The sequence below is a fragment of the Hesperophylax consimilis genome, chromosome 8 (genome assembly GCF_061612785.1).
Source record: "Hesperophylax consimilis isolate HC1 chromosome 8, BYU_Hcon_1.0, whole genome shotgun sequence".
Lineage (NCBI taxonomy): Eukaryota > Metazoa > Arthropoda > Insecta > Trichoptera > Limnephilidae > Hesperophylax > Hesperophylax consimilis.
In genome coordinates, this window is record NC_142843.1 from 38,182,064 (window position 1) to 38,199,016 (window position 16,953).

General features: G+C 37.1%; 2 protein-coding genes across 7 annotated transcripts in view; one reads left to right on the forward strand and one right to left on the reverse strand.

Annotated features, from left to right (window-relative positions):
* The window catches only part of LOC149422014 (uncharacterized), a 292,284-nt gene extending 285,163 nt beyond the window's left edge, over positions 1–7,121 (forward strand). For all 6 annotated transcript variants that reach the window (XM_089634224.1, XM_089634225.1, XM_089634228.1 and 3 more), the window contains 3 exons: positions 2,889–3,192; positions 4,802–5,052; positions 6,513–7,121. In XM_089634224.1, coding sequence (XP_089490350.1) covers positions 2,889–3,192; positions 4,802–5,052; positions 6,513–6,771 — 814 coding nt within the window. In that variant the 3' untranslated portion in view covers positions 6,772–7,121. The remainder of the gene's footprint in view (positions 1–2,888; positions 3,193–4,801; positions 5,053–6,512) is intronic.
* A 6,633-nt stretch (positions 7,122–13,754) lies between these two features.
* LOC149422016 (uncharacterized) lies at positions 13,755–16,455 on the reverse strand. Its single transcript, XM_089634221.1, has one exon. It carries the CDS (start codon positions 16,284–16,286, stop codon positions 14,859–14,861), a length of 1,428 nt encoding a protein of 475 aa, XP_089490347.1. The 5' UTR covers positions 16,287–16,455; the 3' UTR covers positions 13,755–14,858.
* Between the last annotated feature and the right edge of the window lie 498 nt (positions 16,456–16,953).

The window sequence follows — 16,953 nt, forward strand, 5'->3', positions numbered from 1 at the left end:
GTCTATTGGTTTTGATAAGGAGAGTCAAAATCGTTCTCGAGCCAGGCGCCATTTCGCTCAGGGCCGGCCTTGCAGATGTTTAAAGTGTAGACAATGTTAGTTTATTTGTTCAGCAGTGTCACAGTTCGGGTTGCCAGCTCCCGTTTTATGAATTAGAGGATTTGATACGATTAAATAAAGGACATATGATGAAAATAAAGGACATCAATATATTTTTTTAATAAAATGCTGTTATGGTATCAGTAGTTACAATTATTAATAAAAAAACAATATGCACAATGTTAATTGAAACCAAGTAAGTAGTACGACCTTAATTAGTCATTTTGCATTTAAAGTAATAAATAAAGTTAAAACTTGGTATTACTTTTGGCTGCTCTAAGAGCTTCTTCGTTTTCGATAATGAAATTGTTTGCATTTCATGTTGAAGTTCGACTTTATTTGTAGTTCTGCTTTTACAGTATCAATATTTATCTTATTTCGGTTTTTGGTCCACGTATCGTACACAAGGAAAAATCCTTTCGGCTTGGGCATTAGAAACGGGGATGAAAAATACGTATTGTATTATTTTTAGCAGATTCTTGTTTTCATCCGTAGATTTGAGAATCTGAATCCAAATTTCAAGAACATTTTCACACTTCTTATCGTCTATAATTTTCGTCAGGAGAGGCTTTAATATACAGAACTCTTCATACAATGCATCAAGGTTAATATTAGGTATCTGTAGTTTTGATACCATGATGACAAAGTATTGTCCTCTATTGAAGATTTTAAATTAGAGGACAAGATCAATTTTTGGGTCTGAAATAGAGGACGTCCTTTAAAATAAAGGACGTCTGGCAACCCTAGTCACAGTAGTTAAAAGCCTTTCTCTCTCCCTCTTTAATGTCTTTACTTTCGTCTAATTCTATGTTTACTTTTTTTTCGGCTTTTGTCCATTCTAGATTTTCGGGACATTGGCATTATTTCTGCTGTAGGTACATAGTTTTTACAATTTCAGGGGCTTTATTTCGTTGTGTCTCAGAATTTGAGAACACGCTCCTCCTTTTAAAACAATGTTTTCCTTTATAATATTCCGACACTAAAAACTATTAAGTAGGTACCTAAATCTTTGAAGATTAAATTTTCATTCAGAAGAGATCGTTTGTATTCTTGCTATTGTCTTATTTGTTTATGCGAGGTTCCTTTCGCCAAATCGATTTACTCGGCCCCTCATTGGCCTATTCTGTTTTCGAGTGTCCATTCTGCCTATTATGTGACTCAGATTGTTATCTGTCATCCTGTGTTTGCATTCTTATTTCTTATGCGAAAACCGATATCATTGTTTCTGCATTTTGCTCAAAAGTTTAAAATTAAAATCGCCGGATTCTGTCGCCAATATTCCAATATTGACACGCTTCTACGTTTCCTGCCGCTTATCGCCTCCGAAAATATTCCAATTTTTTCACACGAATCAATAAAGGAATTATATATTATTACGTTTGTACATATTGAAGCATGCGCCACATTTGTTTGTGTTATTACGGATAGCGTCATTTTTCCGTCAGTTATCAATAACTGTAATCCTGTTTACTCTGGGAATATTCCCAGATAACGTCGCGTACCGATTAAGCCGCATTTTTCATGTCACCAATTTATTTGATCGGCGATTCAGCTTTTAAAGAAAATCCCTCAAAAACGGAAATAATTATCTCTGTTTTTTTATCTTTTCTGTTACATGGACAAATATATAATATAATAATACACGGTCTGTTATTGATAATAATTTAGGTAATTTTTGGATAGGGCCTGACACGCTTATTACGAATATTTTTTAGAAAAAAACTTTATATTCGCCTTAATTACTATAAAAGAAAACTTTTTGCATTTCGGGCGGCGGAAAATTATGAATTTAAATTTTCAATTGCGTTAACCAAAATTTACTTCGCGAATCGATGCGGTGGCAATCAGCTGCCATTAGGTACGTCACTGTTATGTTGGTATCCCTGATACATTGCGTAGATACGACTATGGCTAACTTCGTGGAAGACAAATGGATTTGTATCACAAACCATGTTACACAAACCTAGCGTAGCCGGTAAACTAGTTGAAAACTGGGATGTTTTTCTTGCCTTGACGCGAGCAGGCGTTATTAAGGGGCACTTTCCTTTGTATCACAAACCATGTTACACAAACCTAGGTATCCCACGAAGATAGCAACGGTCGTATTTAGCTCTTGTTAATGCATCAGTGATACCAACATAACAGTGCGTTCCTAATGTCGCCACATCGATTCGCGGAGTGAATTTTGGTTTTATGCAATTGAAAATCAAAATGCATAATTTTCCGCCGCCCGAAATGCAAAAAGTTTTCTTTTATTGTAATTAAGGCGAATATAAAGTTTTTTTCTAAAAATTATTCGTAATAAGCGTGTCAGGCCCTATCCAAAATTTACCATAATTTATATTATGCTTTTCCCAGAAATTATAAATTATAATATGTACACTCCCCTTCCATATACAAGCAAATGCTTTCAATAGAAGAGTAGTAAAAAGACCCAAGATGTAAAATGAATTATGTACCATGTAAACATATTATTAAAAATAATTTATAAAAAAAAATATATTTATATTAAATTGCTTGTTTCCATTTTTAACTTCGGGTGAAATTTAAGTAAGTGTTTACACAATTTTTTATCCGAACCTTTTCTAGTGGCAGTTATAAACCAAACATTTCTTCATCCCACATTTATTATGTACTCTGAAATTCGATATTTTTGCGAGCAAATATTCTCATAAATTCTACAAAATCAATAATGGAGGGGTTTTGTTTTCACATTCAACTTTTTTTTGAATTCAAGGCTAAAAATTACACCTACTTAATTTAATAATTCAATGATTTTCCCGTTCTAGGTTCCGCTTCAGTGGTCGTGTTCTCGGTCTGGCTCTCGTCCACCAATACCTTCTAGATGCCTTCTTCACGCGCCCCTTCTACAAGGCTCTCCTCCGACTCCCCGTCTGCTTGTCGGACCTGGAGTCCCTGGACGAGGAGTTCCACCGTTCGCTGCACTGGATCCGAGACAATGATCTCGGGACTACGGCCTCTTCGGGACTGGAGCTGACCTTCTCTGTTACCGAGGAGCTCTTTGGACAAGTTGTGGAAAGGGAGTTGAAGCCGGGAGGAAGGAATATTTTAGTCACGGAAAAGAATAAGAAGGTACGTTCTTTAAAATATAGGAAAGTTTATCTAAGCTTTCTGATTTTAGTGTGAATAATAAATCTATCTCTTGTACCTAATGTAAATGAATTAAAATTGGGTTAGCAATATTTCAAAAACTTTTTCTATTACCTACCGTAAATACAATGAAGACTTAGGACGGGTTGAACAATTCATAAAAAATTTCAAATTTGATTTTCAAGTTCTTTCATCATTTCAGTTTTGTGAGACAACTGGCCAATAATGATATAATAACAGAACTTGAATAAAAACTTTACAGAACTTGCAAAACAACTTTGCAAATTGATGAATTGTTCAAATTCTGCGTAACAATCCTTCCTTAGGTGGAGGTATTTCAAAATCACATTTTTTTTGTTTGTTTATTATTATTTATTTTTTTACGTGACACCTCACTAGAGTCTTTACAGTATAAAGACAGTGGAACTATGTCACCAGCTGGTCGGACAGCATTGTGAGAAAGATTAAGGTAGAGGATTTAATAATGCGGGTCTTGAAGAGGCCGGGATTTTATGAAGGAGGAAAAACAAATGCCGGTAGTTTGTTTCACATACGAAACGACCTACTCAAAAACGAGTCGAACAAACGATCCATTCTCATGAAGCCAACATCAACTGTGAACAGATGTTCTGCTTGAGTTTGTCGAGTCTGACGACCATCAATCTATGATCAGCTTCAATTTGAATTTTTGAGATTTGAACAGTTCCCATTGAACACTCATTCTTGATCTGTTTTAACTTTTGGGCCAAGAATTGTTATTTACCTCCTGTGTGCCGCCGTTGCCAATAGACACAATCAGAAAAAATCATTTCTCTGAATGCAAGTAGCTATTCTGGGTAAATGACTTAAGGTAGAATATGCTATTTTTATAAATATGTGAACCACAGTATCAGTACAATTTACAAAAACATAATTTTTCCAAAAAAAGTTCTTAATAAATCGTCGATGAAATATGATGAGAGTTTGAAACAACCCAACGCTTGCTTTATTCAGGATTTATACCAGAAACATTTGGCATGGAGACAGATATTGATAGCTCAATCTATTATTTGGATGTGATTTCATGTCGCTTTAATGCATTCATTACTCGTAATCCTATTACCTGATGTAATGCTGATATTGGCTGATAAACCTAATAGCTCCAAATTACATTTAATCCTCACATAACCTTTATCAGTACACATTTATAATATGCAAACATAATAATATAAATTATGTGATACCTACAAATTATTTTTTTATTGTCGTGAAAGTAATCAAACTGATTTTTGTGATTCTTTCAATTGGCTTATTAATCAATCATATTATTATTAATCAAAGCTTCAAGTATGGATCAATTCTGTCCCATGAAATTATACAAATAAAAATTTCACAAAAATCAACTTTAAAATGAATTTATAACCGACAATACAATCTTTATAGAACCACTGAAACTGGTTACTTATCCATCGACATAGAAAAAAGTTTCGTGCTTGTTGGTAGTTCCCGATACAGTAATATCATGTTCCTGTGACGATATATTTATCCACAATATATCTATACATACATGTGCACAATATCAGAGATCTAATTGTAATTTTGTAATTTTCAGGAGTATTTGGAGCGAGTAGTACGCTGGAGACTGGAGCGAGGGGTGGCGGAGCAGACGGAGTGGCTGGTACGAGGGTTCTACGAGGTGGTGGATCCCCGTCTGGTGGCCGTGTTCGACGCCCGTGAACTGGAGCTGGTCATCGCGGGCACGGCGGAGATTGACATCGCAGACTGGAGAAACAACACGGAGTACCGGAGCGGCTATCACGATCAGCATCCTGTTATACACTGGTTCTGGCAGACCATCGGAAGGTTAGCATTTTTATTCATTTTCATATTGTATGTCGGTAGGTACTAATTAAGTACTAGTAACTTATAGGCATAGAATTGTAGGGTTCCATGACGAAACAAAAAATTTTGACAAATGAAAAAAGTACAAACCAACAATAAACCTAACCTAACTTATCAAGTTTTGTTTTATCTTTTTCTGTTTTATCCAGTTACCAGAATGATGTTGTCTTCTACATCGAAATGCAGAGCTTGCCGGGGGCAAAGCTTTTAAATTTTTTAGAAAATACTGAATACATAGTACCAAAGATATAAGTTGTCAAAGCCAAAATTTCAAAATATTTAGGGCTGCAGGCCGGTAAGCATGTGACGTTATGATGCAAAATGACTAGCGCAGCTATCGTTATTAACTCTTTGTATAATACATCTTAATCAAATAAAAAATTAGGAGACAACCTCATTTTACCTTTAGAGCAGTTTGTACGATTATTCTAATGTGATAGTTTGCCTCTTGAACACAATGTATTGGGTATTTCAAAAACCACTATTAGGCAATTTAGGGGGTATTTCACTATGTCGGGCTAAATATCTGACTAGCTATCCGTTGGCTGGCTTTAAAGATCAGAATAACTTCGTTATTCAACGGCGACCGTTTCACCATTGTTGCCGAGCTTCCGGATAGATAACACTCGAAATAGTCTGGCAACATCGCAAAATGTTTGCAGTTACTCCATCTACTGCCACGGCTGTCATGCGTCACAGTCCGCACACCGCAAAGTGTGCATTTTTTTGGTTATGTTATGTTGATTATCAGGTCATTTTAGATAGATTCGTGTCGAATTAATACATTGTTTCTTATTTTGAACACAATCAAATAATTCAGGATGGATCACACAAGCATTCAAATTCATTCAACAAAATTCGACTCACTTCTCAGCTGTCAAAATCGGAATGTTTTGACGCCATCTTTGATTCGAGGAATAGCGCCTAACGTGAAGTTCGAGCACTGATTAGTCAAATCGAACTTTAACCCGAGCGTTAGCGTTATTCAGATATAGTGAAAACGAAAAAATGACTAATCCGCGGATTAGTGCTTAGTCAGAACATAATCAGAGATAGTGAAATACCCCCTTATAGTACAACGTGGCTTGTATTCAAGTTTTTGGGTCATTTCCATATTTCTAGAACTTTGTTATGTCACCTTTGACTGTCCCATTTCATATTGCATTTTAATGAGTTATATGTATATTTAAGGCGACTTCTTTTTCCTCAAATTAACGATTTTACAAATAAACATTTAGAATGAAGAAAGCATTCATTGAAAATTAAATTTGAAGATTTAGTTTTGAAATTTAAAAGAAAGTTGTTATCGTATCAATCCAATCAGTTTGACATTGGGTCACCTGTTAATTAATTCTCTTTGTACGTAAAATAAATTTAACTCTGTATTCAATCTTATACTCATATTGAATAATGTATTCCAGGTTCAGCAACGAGCAGCGTCTGCGCCTCGTGCAGTTTGTGACGGGCACGTCGAGCATCCCGTACGAGGGCTTTGCGGCACTGCGTGGCTCCGTAGGTCCGCGCAAATTCTGCATCGAGAAGTGGGGCAAACCCAACAGCCTGCCGCGCGCGCACACCTGCTTTAACCGCCTCGACCTGCCGCCGTATCCCACCCTCGAGATCCTGCACGAGAAGTTACTCCTCGCAGTTGAAGAAACCAACACCTTCGGCATAGAATAACAGTATGGCTCTGACTTCTGTACAATGTTTTAACAATTGACTGTCTGATACTAAAGTGAATTTGAAGCCTGTTCCATTCTTACTTGGAAACGAGCGCATCATAGTGCACCTCTAGTCAATATTTTATAAGTATATTATTATAGTAGGTCATTATTAATTATTGTCTTATCAAATTTGTATGTTCCAATATTGTTTTATAAATGATTATTGTAATATTGATGTGTATTGCGATGAGCCTTTCAAAGAGTTCTGTAGAAACAAGAGTGTTTGAATATTATATTATTATTGTTTTTCCTTTTGTAATAAATGTTATTCCTTATTATTTGCTGCTTAATTTATTAAATTATCTTTACCTCAGAAAGATTCTTTTCATTTTTCAACATGTTTACCCTTTTTTTACGCATTGGCAAACGGAGGTCCAATGGGTGTAAGCAAATCAAAATAAATTAATAAAGTCATTGTCGTAATAATACCATTACAGGTTGGTATATTAAGTGACTTAAATAACAAGATCTCAGAAAAGGACTAAGAAATAACTTATATTGTTGAAACAAATCCAAATCCATCTCTGCCAAAATCATAATAATGTATGTACTTAGTTGGAGATTTGTAAAGTACCGTTTTCGTGAAAGAATCACCTCGAGGGCTTCCTACAACTTAATTTATCTAACTTGCAACTTATCACTAAGACTGTATAACCAGTGGCTTACAACTAATATTTATGTCTAGCGACTAACAACTATTAGTGACTAACAATAAGACTTATAACTAGTAACTTACAACTAAAGTTTATAACTAGTGACATATGGCTTAAATTTACGCCTGGGGCTAGTAAAAGCGCTGCCTTAGGTATTTATCAGCGCCTTGGCACCTTGGCAAGTCGGCGCCTAAAGCAGCCTACTCCAATTGCGCCAGCGTAGGGTCGTTTCTGAACTTGATTGCCCAAAACTAATGACTTAGCAGCTCTAATGTTGCCACAGATAGATTTTAAAAAGGGCCTCGATTCTCGACAAAGTCATTCCACTTGGACAACGAGTGGTTCAACCCACTCCTTGTTTGAGTGGAATGACTTGAAGTTTGGCATATGTACCTTCGACAAGACTCAGGAATAAGAATGTCGAGAAATGTATGCACTTTCGACAGCAATTGCAAGTGGCCTGGATTAAAGAATGGATACCGTGCAGATGAATTAAGAGAAATGTCATTTATAAATTGCATTCCTATTATCGTTTGAATATTGCCACGGTGAAACTGGCATTTTGCAATGACTTTTTCGGCAGTGATAGATTTCCAGTGACGATATATCTTTTTTACTGTTTATTTTCTATTGGAACGGTTTCAACTGCCATGGACTCGCACTGTAACATTTTTCTAAAGGCCTGTTCACATATAGGCGATATTCGCTGCCACTGTGGGTAGAGAAAACCAAGTGGGTATGAAGTAATCCCACTGTTCAAGCACAGGTGAATTTCGCGTCTGACCAAGGGTAGCAAAAACAAGCATTTAATATTTGAGATGGATATAGACAACACCTATTTTGCAAAAAAAGTGAAGTTTCTAGTTTTGCGCTAGCCGCGAAGGCTCATACAAATACCCGGCAAAATCCCGTTTGATGTTTTTCGCTACCCACAGCAGCAGCGAGTATCGCCTGTGTACAAATACGCCTTTAAAATTTGGATATTTCTAATATCTTATCAGGGGTAAATATCATCAAAATATATGTAAAATTAAACAGTGAGTTGCGAATAAAAAAAATATCTTTATTGCGGCACCATTTTTGTGAAATATCCTTTAAAGGGCAGTTTACGAAGCAAAAACTAACTAAGTCGTTCTACGTAATAGCAATATCAATTATTGCATATTTTGAATCTCAGCACTTCAGCATACTCCAAAGTCATGAATTGCCACTTCTACTTAGATTAAATTAACGAGGATTAACTAGACTTATGATTTAATACTAACCAATCGGACTTTGTAAATTAAATTTTATTATGTCATTTTCGTTTGATTTATTACCATCTATCTATATAAATAAAAATGTAAATGTTCGTTTGTTCAAAATTTTTAATCTCCGAAAGTTCTTCACGGATTGCTTTGAAAATTTGACACCGTTGCATTAGAATATGCGTGTTTTTATGTACCTATAATGTATAGAGATCACCTGTGACAGGTGAAAACATGCTTTTTTGCAAAACAGCACCATCTGTTGGACCAAAATGTTTTTTTTTTTTTTAAACAGTGCCATCTGTTGGACATAAAAGCAACACACGCTATTGTTTCTCTATCTACACAGACATACTGAGCCATGACAAGGCATGGCGGGGTACAGCTAGTTTATGAATGAAATATAATCAATTAACTAATTTATGTAACAATGTTATTGAGCCACAAAAACAATCCTTGCTTACGTTAAAAAGTGAACCATCTGAAACTTTCTGTAGCAGCTAAGAAAACAAGAAAACTTCAGCATTATTAACCTTTTCTTCACATACCTAATCTAAATATAACACGGCTTGCGTGGCACCCTTTTCGAGTCATCAAATTTATAACTAATGCATAGAACCAGAGCATAAATTGTGCATCAGTTTATGTGGTATGTGTACAGCAAAATGGGTTAATCATTGCAATGGATACACCGCAATTCCAGCATAGCAAACTTTATAGGACCACAGGAATTATTTCATTATATTGAGTGTAAGAAAAAACTGTGCAGTTCCCTACTGTTACTGTTCTCCAAACTTTAAAAAATATTCATTTATTATTTCAAATGTTATTAAAAAAATATGGTTTATCTGCTCTTAATTTTTCATAGCAACTTTGGTGGTATTTCTAATACCACTTTTTAAGATTTCAGCATAAACAAAGGTACTCCCTAAATTTTCATCAGTCCAACAGCATCTGGAAAAGAAACCTCGTCACACCTCCATTTTCAATACCATCTTCTTTCACTTCCGTTCCATGAAACGATAAAATATGCATCAACTTGTCATTTCTCCCAACAATCTTTGGCCAAAAGAATTCATCATATTGAAATTTTGTTTTCAATAGAATTTCAATTACAGTTTGTTTTAACATTTGTTCGGTCCAACAACAAAAAGATCATTCTGTTAATTTCATTTCTTCAGCATTCATTATGGAGATTAGACCTGTATTAAGTCTTGGAGTGCAGAATTTTAACAATCCGCAATCTGATTCTATTTTCGTAATAATTTGTTTTTTGCTAATTTTTTTCGTAAATCGGACTGTCTTATCTGATAATGAGTTTGTATATTTATAATAATGGTATATAAATAAATAACTAACCATCATGCTGATCCGCAGGGGTAGGCAGATAGGATGGAATGCCAAACAACTCAGTCTTGGCACACACTCCTTGCTTCATTCATTGATACATATGATGTGGCCCGACTCAAGTTTCTGATTCACTTGATTGTGTCGTGTCTTCCTCGGACGTCCCCTACTTCTTCTACCATTCAAAATTGCTATTTATTCTCCTTAATCTTTTCTTCGTTCATACGCTCTATTTGCCCAAACCATTCGAGCGTCCCTTTCTTAATCTTACTCATTAATTTCTTTCACCGGTCGGTGGCTCAGTTGACATCGCGTTTGGGTCCGCTTACTGTGGTGGTAGGAGATTTTCAAATATTGTCAGGTAACCCGGGAATGTTTGTCATTCTTTATATTTCTAGTGGTTGGATTAATACAGGATTTTTTCAACGTAAGGTTATTAGGTATGATTTGAGATTTTCATGGCCAAAAGTATTATAGTGATTTGTTTTTGGGGTATTATGCCGTGTTGCGCTACCTCCTTCTTTAGCCAACGTTTCGGACAGCATTGCATTGTCCATCATCAGGGCAAACGTGTAATTACAATGCAATGCTGTCCGAAACGTTGGCTAAAGAAGGTGGTAGAGCAACACGACATAATACCCTAAAAACAAATCACTATAGTAAGGTTATTATATTGTCATACAATGAAAATAAAATCACCGCACCTCTCAAGTGTCTTTCGTTGGGGTAAATCTCTCTGCTGAAGTGGCCAAATATGATTTGCGCGGTGATAGATTGCATCGACGATAAGTGTTTTCCCCAGAATAGCTAAGAGAAATGAACTTTTTAATATCACATATATATGGCGGCATTAAAGAAGTTAATAGTTTCAAAAATAAGAACAACGGGCCTTTTGAAATCAATGAATCAGAATATTGACCAAAGATCTGTCCTAATATTATAGATCGAAACCATAGACTGATGATTTTTTACGGCTGTTTTTAACCTTTCCAGGAGTATGGACGCGAATGAACGACGGTACACACTTTCGCCAAAGGAGTATGGACGGCTATGGACGACAGGGGTCGCATATTCATATTCGATGCATATTCTGTAAATATGCATCGTATTGCCATCTATGGGCATATTCCTGTGACTTTACACTAATTTTAAACATTTTATATCATTATCCACAGAGATATCGGCTATTATTTATTTTGCATACTATCATAAAATTTAATCAAAAAATATATATCTTTATTTATGTAAAAAAAACTCACTCCCCAGAGCACAGCCAGAATTACGTAACTTACTCCCGGAAAGGTTAAACCAGGCTTTCATTTTTGAGGTTATTTTATGAGCTAAAACCTGCCATCTCAAACGTGAGAAAGCACAAAAAATCTATCCTTAGGATCAGAGAAATTATTAACATCACTGCACCACCGAACTTAATGCTTGGTAATATCATGGTGCTCAAGACGTGAATAAAAAATCAGTTCAAGAAACTTCTCCGCATAACTACATCATAGATCAGCACTATACAGTTCCTGAATCACATTTATCATCGTTAAGTTAAAACCACTGTACAGTCATTGGCATCAGAAAGTACAGCATTAAAAATATTAATAATTAACATCCGTATTATAAACGGGATTAGCCCTCCAGCCAGATTTACCTTTCCAACCTTTTCATGTTCATAAGTTGAATCTCACTACGTAAACTTCTCCCTTCTTTATCCAGATTCATGGTGAAATCCTTAATTAATGATTATGGTTATTCGTTCTCCATCATCCCCAACAATCATTAAATTTTATACTCATCCCCTCTAAGCACTGCTTAAATTACTTTCGTCCCATATTACCCACAACAGGAAAGTAATCCTTGACCTTGCATAAAACCATATACTTGGTGTTGAAAATTAAGTAAACGAGCCAGTAGTTATCTAAAAATATTATTTCTGCAATATATTATAGGTGTACCATTACCTAATCAGGGTTCTAGATCAACCACAAATTGTAAAAAACATGTTATTCTCATAAAACTGGATAAACAAAAGTTATCACTAAAGTTTTGTTCAGCATTAAATTGAAAACAAAATTTCATATTTAAAAACTTGGTTGTTTCGCAGTTCATCAACAATTCATCAAATTTCAAAGTTCTGTGATGGTTCTATTTCAGTTTTGTGAAGCAACTGGCCAATAATGATAGAACTTGAAAATCAATTTCTGTAAAACAACCCATCCCAAGTGAGAAAAGTGAAATTTTAGGAGACTTGTTACTATTAATAAAAATAAAAGTAAACAAAATCCATATATAGAAGTAAGGCACTGTGCTTCTTGTAAAACTTGTCCAATTTTAGACCATGGTAATATAAATAGATTACTGTAATATATTCAACATTATGCAACCTACGACCATGCCAAATCGAAGAACACCTCCAAGAACTGTACCGGGATTGTGTTCTCTTTTGTATTTTGAATAAAAATTAGGCAAGAAGTTATCCAAATCCTTAGGAACATATTTTAGAAAGGTGGTACCGAAAGACCTTGTAGTAACCACATGGCTATCACTGGACAAATGCAAACTAAAATATTAATATAAACCTTTCCCTCTCTTCTTCCTTTGTATTACTTTTGAATGACCAGGCACTCCCTGGCCAGATTCTCTTCCCTTTCTTTAAAAAAAAAATCTTACCATAAAGGAAATCACTGGTAGTCCAAGAGTGATCAGTCGAAAGCATCTCACAGTCCTCCGCCAGGACTCCGTCTGCCTTTCACTATGACTTTGAAGCTGATGGTCAGCAGTAGGACAGTCGTAAATCGATCAACTCTCTTCACAGAATAAATTAATATAAAAACAATTGTTCCGTATTCTACAAAACTTTATTAAATTTCCATCTATATTTCAACTTGCTAGGTCATTTCCAGACAAAATTTTAGAGTCAATATTTAAACAGTCTATGTACAAAGCAAAACAATTGTTTTATAAATTAATAAAACTGAATTATATAATAAAAGTTATTATATGATAAAAATTCTAGGGAGCAGCGATTAACTTACACATATCGCTATTTTCTCAATTAACATGTTTGCAGACAGTGGCCGATGCAACAGCACTGACTTGGCTGGAAGGAGTTTAGAACTAGTCTAGTCTAGTTCATGAGTAAGCCATGTTGTCCACCAACTGGTTAATGGAGTATTGTAAGATTATTGCCTAATTCTAACTAGTACTCGCGTACTTGGCAGTTGTGTGAATATAAGACATTCTTACAATTAATATAATCATAGAAATCTCTGAAACACCGAACTCCAGAACAAACATTCGCCTTCTTTCCGGCCCTCCACCTCGATTCTCCTGTATTTAGATTTGTACTAAGTAAATCCAGAAGGAACCGATTCCTGGGCAATGTGATTTCTGCCATGTTGGTTGTAAGTTGAAATTCTGTTGCAATAAGGCACAAACTACAAATTAAATTAGATATTAATAAAAAAACCAACCATTCCAAACAAGTAGCAGCTAATGTTGTTATTAGTCAAGTTCTAAAGCAAAGCATTCAATTAAAACAAAATTGGTTCCATTGAAGAAAAATATTATAACCAAAGATAATACGACTTGAAGAGCTTATGTTACCATGACGGCGTTTGTTGCAAGTAATGCATAAAATGGGTAATGTTAGCTGACGGAGGCATGTTAGGCATGGGCAAGTAAAGAAATTATACAAGTTTCAACATATCTATTCGGCAAACAGTATGGGGAACTTAATACAAAATAGATGTAAAAAATAACAATAATAATAAATGTATGTATGTTGGATGAAGTACATAAACGTTTGATCGTAATATAAAACTAGACTACAAATAACTGCCTGCCACGCTTTCTATGCTTGCACATACCTCGGATCCATGTATGACTTTAGTTGAGATGATTAGTGTAAAATAATAATAAGAAACTCAATATTTGTAACACCATATCAATGTATTCCAGTAGTTTATTTAAAAACTATTATTTACAGACCTCAATCTTCATAAGATTCACATATTATATAAAATAACAATCTTATGACAAGTGATGTTGCAAAGTTTAAAAATATAAATGATTATATTGAAAAGATGTCTATTCGATTTAATTTTTTCATCATATTTTTGAGTCTTGTAAAAAAACCAACAAAAATGTAGAAAATTGAGAAAACATGAATGATATACACATGGATATTAGGAGATGAGTCAACATGAAACATTACGCTAAGTATAAGTAATATTCTACTGTACTGCGATATCTTGTCCATGCTGTTATTCCATTCAAATAAACCAACGCTAATTACCAGGAAATTCATTTTCACATTTAAAAGTACAAAAAGGATAAGTATATATTATTTACAGTATTTTTTGTCAACAGATGAAACTTCTGAAATAAAAGCCACCAAATCACAAAACCGATTATTTGTACTCTTTGTAAAAAAAACCCAGAAATTCAGCCATCAACATTTACAACAAACAAAACGGATGAATCTCATTTCTAAACTTTTATAAAAATGTCAACAATTCTTCAAAAGCACAATCGAGAGAAATCAAGGATGTCTCAGAAGCTAAACCTCCGAGCCTGGAACACTCCCCCGGCCATCCGGGGGCCGGGATCGCGCTCCAGGGCCCCCAACGGCGTCTCTAGAATAAGACATCAGTCTGTTAAAAATAAACATTTCCGTAAATAATCATACATTTACTTCAAAAATAACATTACACACAATGACTGTATTCTAGCTCATAGCTGATATATAATGTTACCGGAAACCATCCCCATCCACCCACCAGTGAGCTGTCCTAACCCAAGGACGGGAAGTCCTTGTTGTCATCCACCTTGGGGGCGAACTGGCGCTGGCCACGCTGCTCCCTGCGCTCCTCCCCTCCCACCTGGGCCGGGGGACCCTCGCGAGGCTCGTCACGCCTCTCTCCGCGTCCACCGCCTCCGCCACCTCCTCCACGGCCGCCTCCAGGGCCACCGCGACCACGTCCTCCACGACCCCCGCGTCCCATACCGCCTCCACGTCGGGGCTCGTAGAATGTAAACTCAATGCCTACCACTTTCTTCTGGCGACCAACGCGCTGCGGGTACTCAGCCGAGTCGTACTCGTCATCGCTGTCTTCCCCGTCAGCTTTCTCCTTCTTCAGGACCACCATGTTCTTCCACTGGGTCAAGTCCTCACCCTCGCCAGCCTTGCGCAGGTTGTATTGCGGCTTCTGGCGACCAGAGCGCAGAGCCTTCCACTCGTCGAGAGTCAGCTCCTTGGCCTCTTCCTCGGCGGGCACGGCGGGGGCGGCAGGGCCGGCCGGTACCTCCTCGGTTCCCTCGGCTCCCGGCACGACCTCACGCGGCTCGGCGGCTGGTGCGGGCTCTATCTTCTCCCCGTCGGTCTGCTCTCCCTCAGAGTTTGGAGTTGGTTTATTCCATTCCTCGAGGTCGTCTTTGTGTGATCCCCAGTTGTGGGAGCCGCCGCCGTCTCGCTTGTCGACGGGCTTCACGCCTGTCCTGTCAGAGCCGGAGCGACGATCGAATTCGCGCTTGCCGCGGCCGTCAAATTGGCCTCGGCCGCCTCCGCGGGGCCCGTCCCGCGCGCCCCTCTCCCTGATGGGACCGCGACGCTCGCCTCCCTCGCTGTTGTCACCGCCGTAGGTTCTGCGCTCCACTCCCCCTTCGCCCCCTCCGTAGTTGCGACGCTCTCCACCATCACCGTAGCTGCGACGTTCACCACCATCTCCGTAGCTGCGACGCTCGCCACCGCCTTCTCCGCCGTAATTGCGTCGTTCGCCGGTGTTTTCGCCGAAATTGCGACGCGGTTCGAAAGTACCGGGTTTGCGATCACCGAAATCCCTTCGTGGGGGCCTGGGGTTGCCTTCGCTATTCTCGGAGGGACCGTTGGGACGATCTTCACGCCGGCGAGGAGGAGGTCTCTCAGGATTGCGTGGATCGGCAGGTCTGGCGGGAACTTTATTTTCCCTTTTTGGTTCGGCGACCTTGCCGTCTTGTGGTTTCACATTCTGTGTCTCTTTGATGCCCTTGCGCACTGGAGCCGGGACAGCCGGTTTAGCTTTCGCCTCAGGCTTTCCTTTGTTCTCCTTTTCGGCTTCTTTGGTCTTCTTCTTGCGCTCTTTTTCGAGCTCCTTTGCTTTCAGCACATCCAAAGGATCCGATTCATCATCGAGAAAAAGAGCGTATCTGTTTACCACGCCAACCCCGTAGGAATTCTCCATGATGATCTGTTTGTGATTTTCTTTCTCCAACGGACGGATGTTGGAAGATTTCTTCACCGAAATAACTTCACCACACTGACATTTCTTAACTTATTGATTTAAAAGAAAATGGCGGAAGAACATGCGCTACCCTGCTTTCAAGCACGCCATATGATAAGAAAGCAAAGACAAACGATGAAAATGTTGCTACACCTGAAATACCATAAACTACAATATTTTCCTGGTAAAGGTGTGATTACACGTCAAAAAATTCGTACTACTACCGACTGATTACTTAATATAGATAAAAATTACTTGCACAAAAATATGTGTTGCTTGCAGGTTCTATTCTTGCGTTGCGCAAAAATTTTGTAACTTAAAGCTTATCGTTAGCCACAACTTGACCAATTTTAATGACATCTGCCTGAATCCTTTCATTTTTCTCATCATATTCTTTTAGTTTAGACTGAGGAAATCCACCTTCATGGTTAACTAAAATGTTGAACGAACTAACCTAATGAATCAATTTTATTTTATGAATATTTATATTTTAATGAATCAATTTTATTTTATGAATGTTTATATTATAATGAATCAATTTTATTTTATGAATATTTATATTTTAATGAATCAATTTTATTATATCGATCAAATTTTGCACGTTTACTAAGGAATATTTCAATAAACC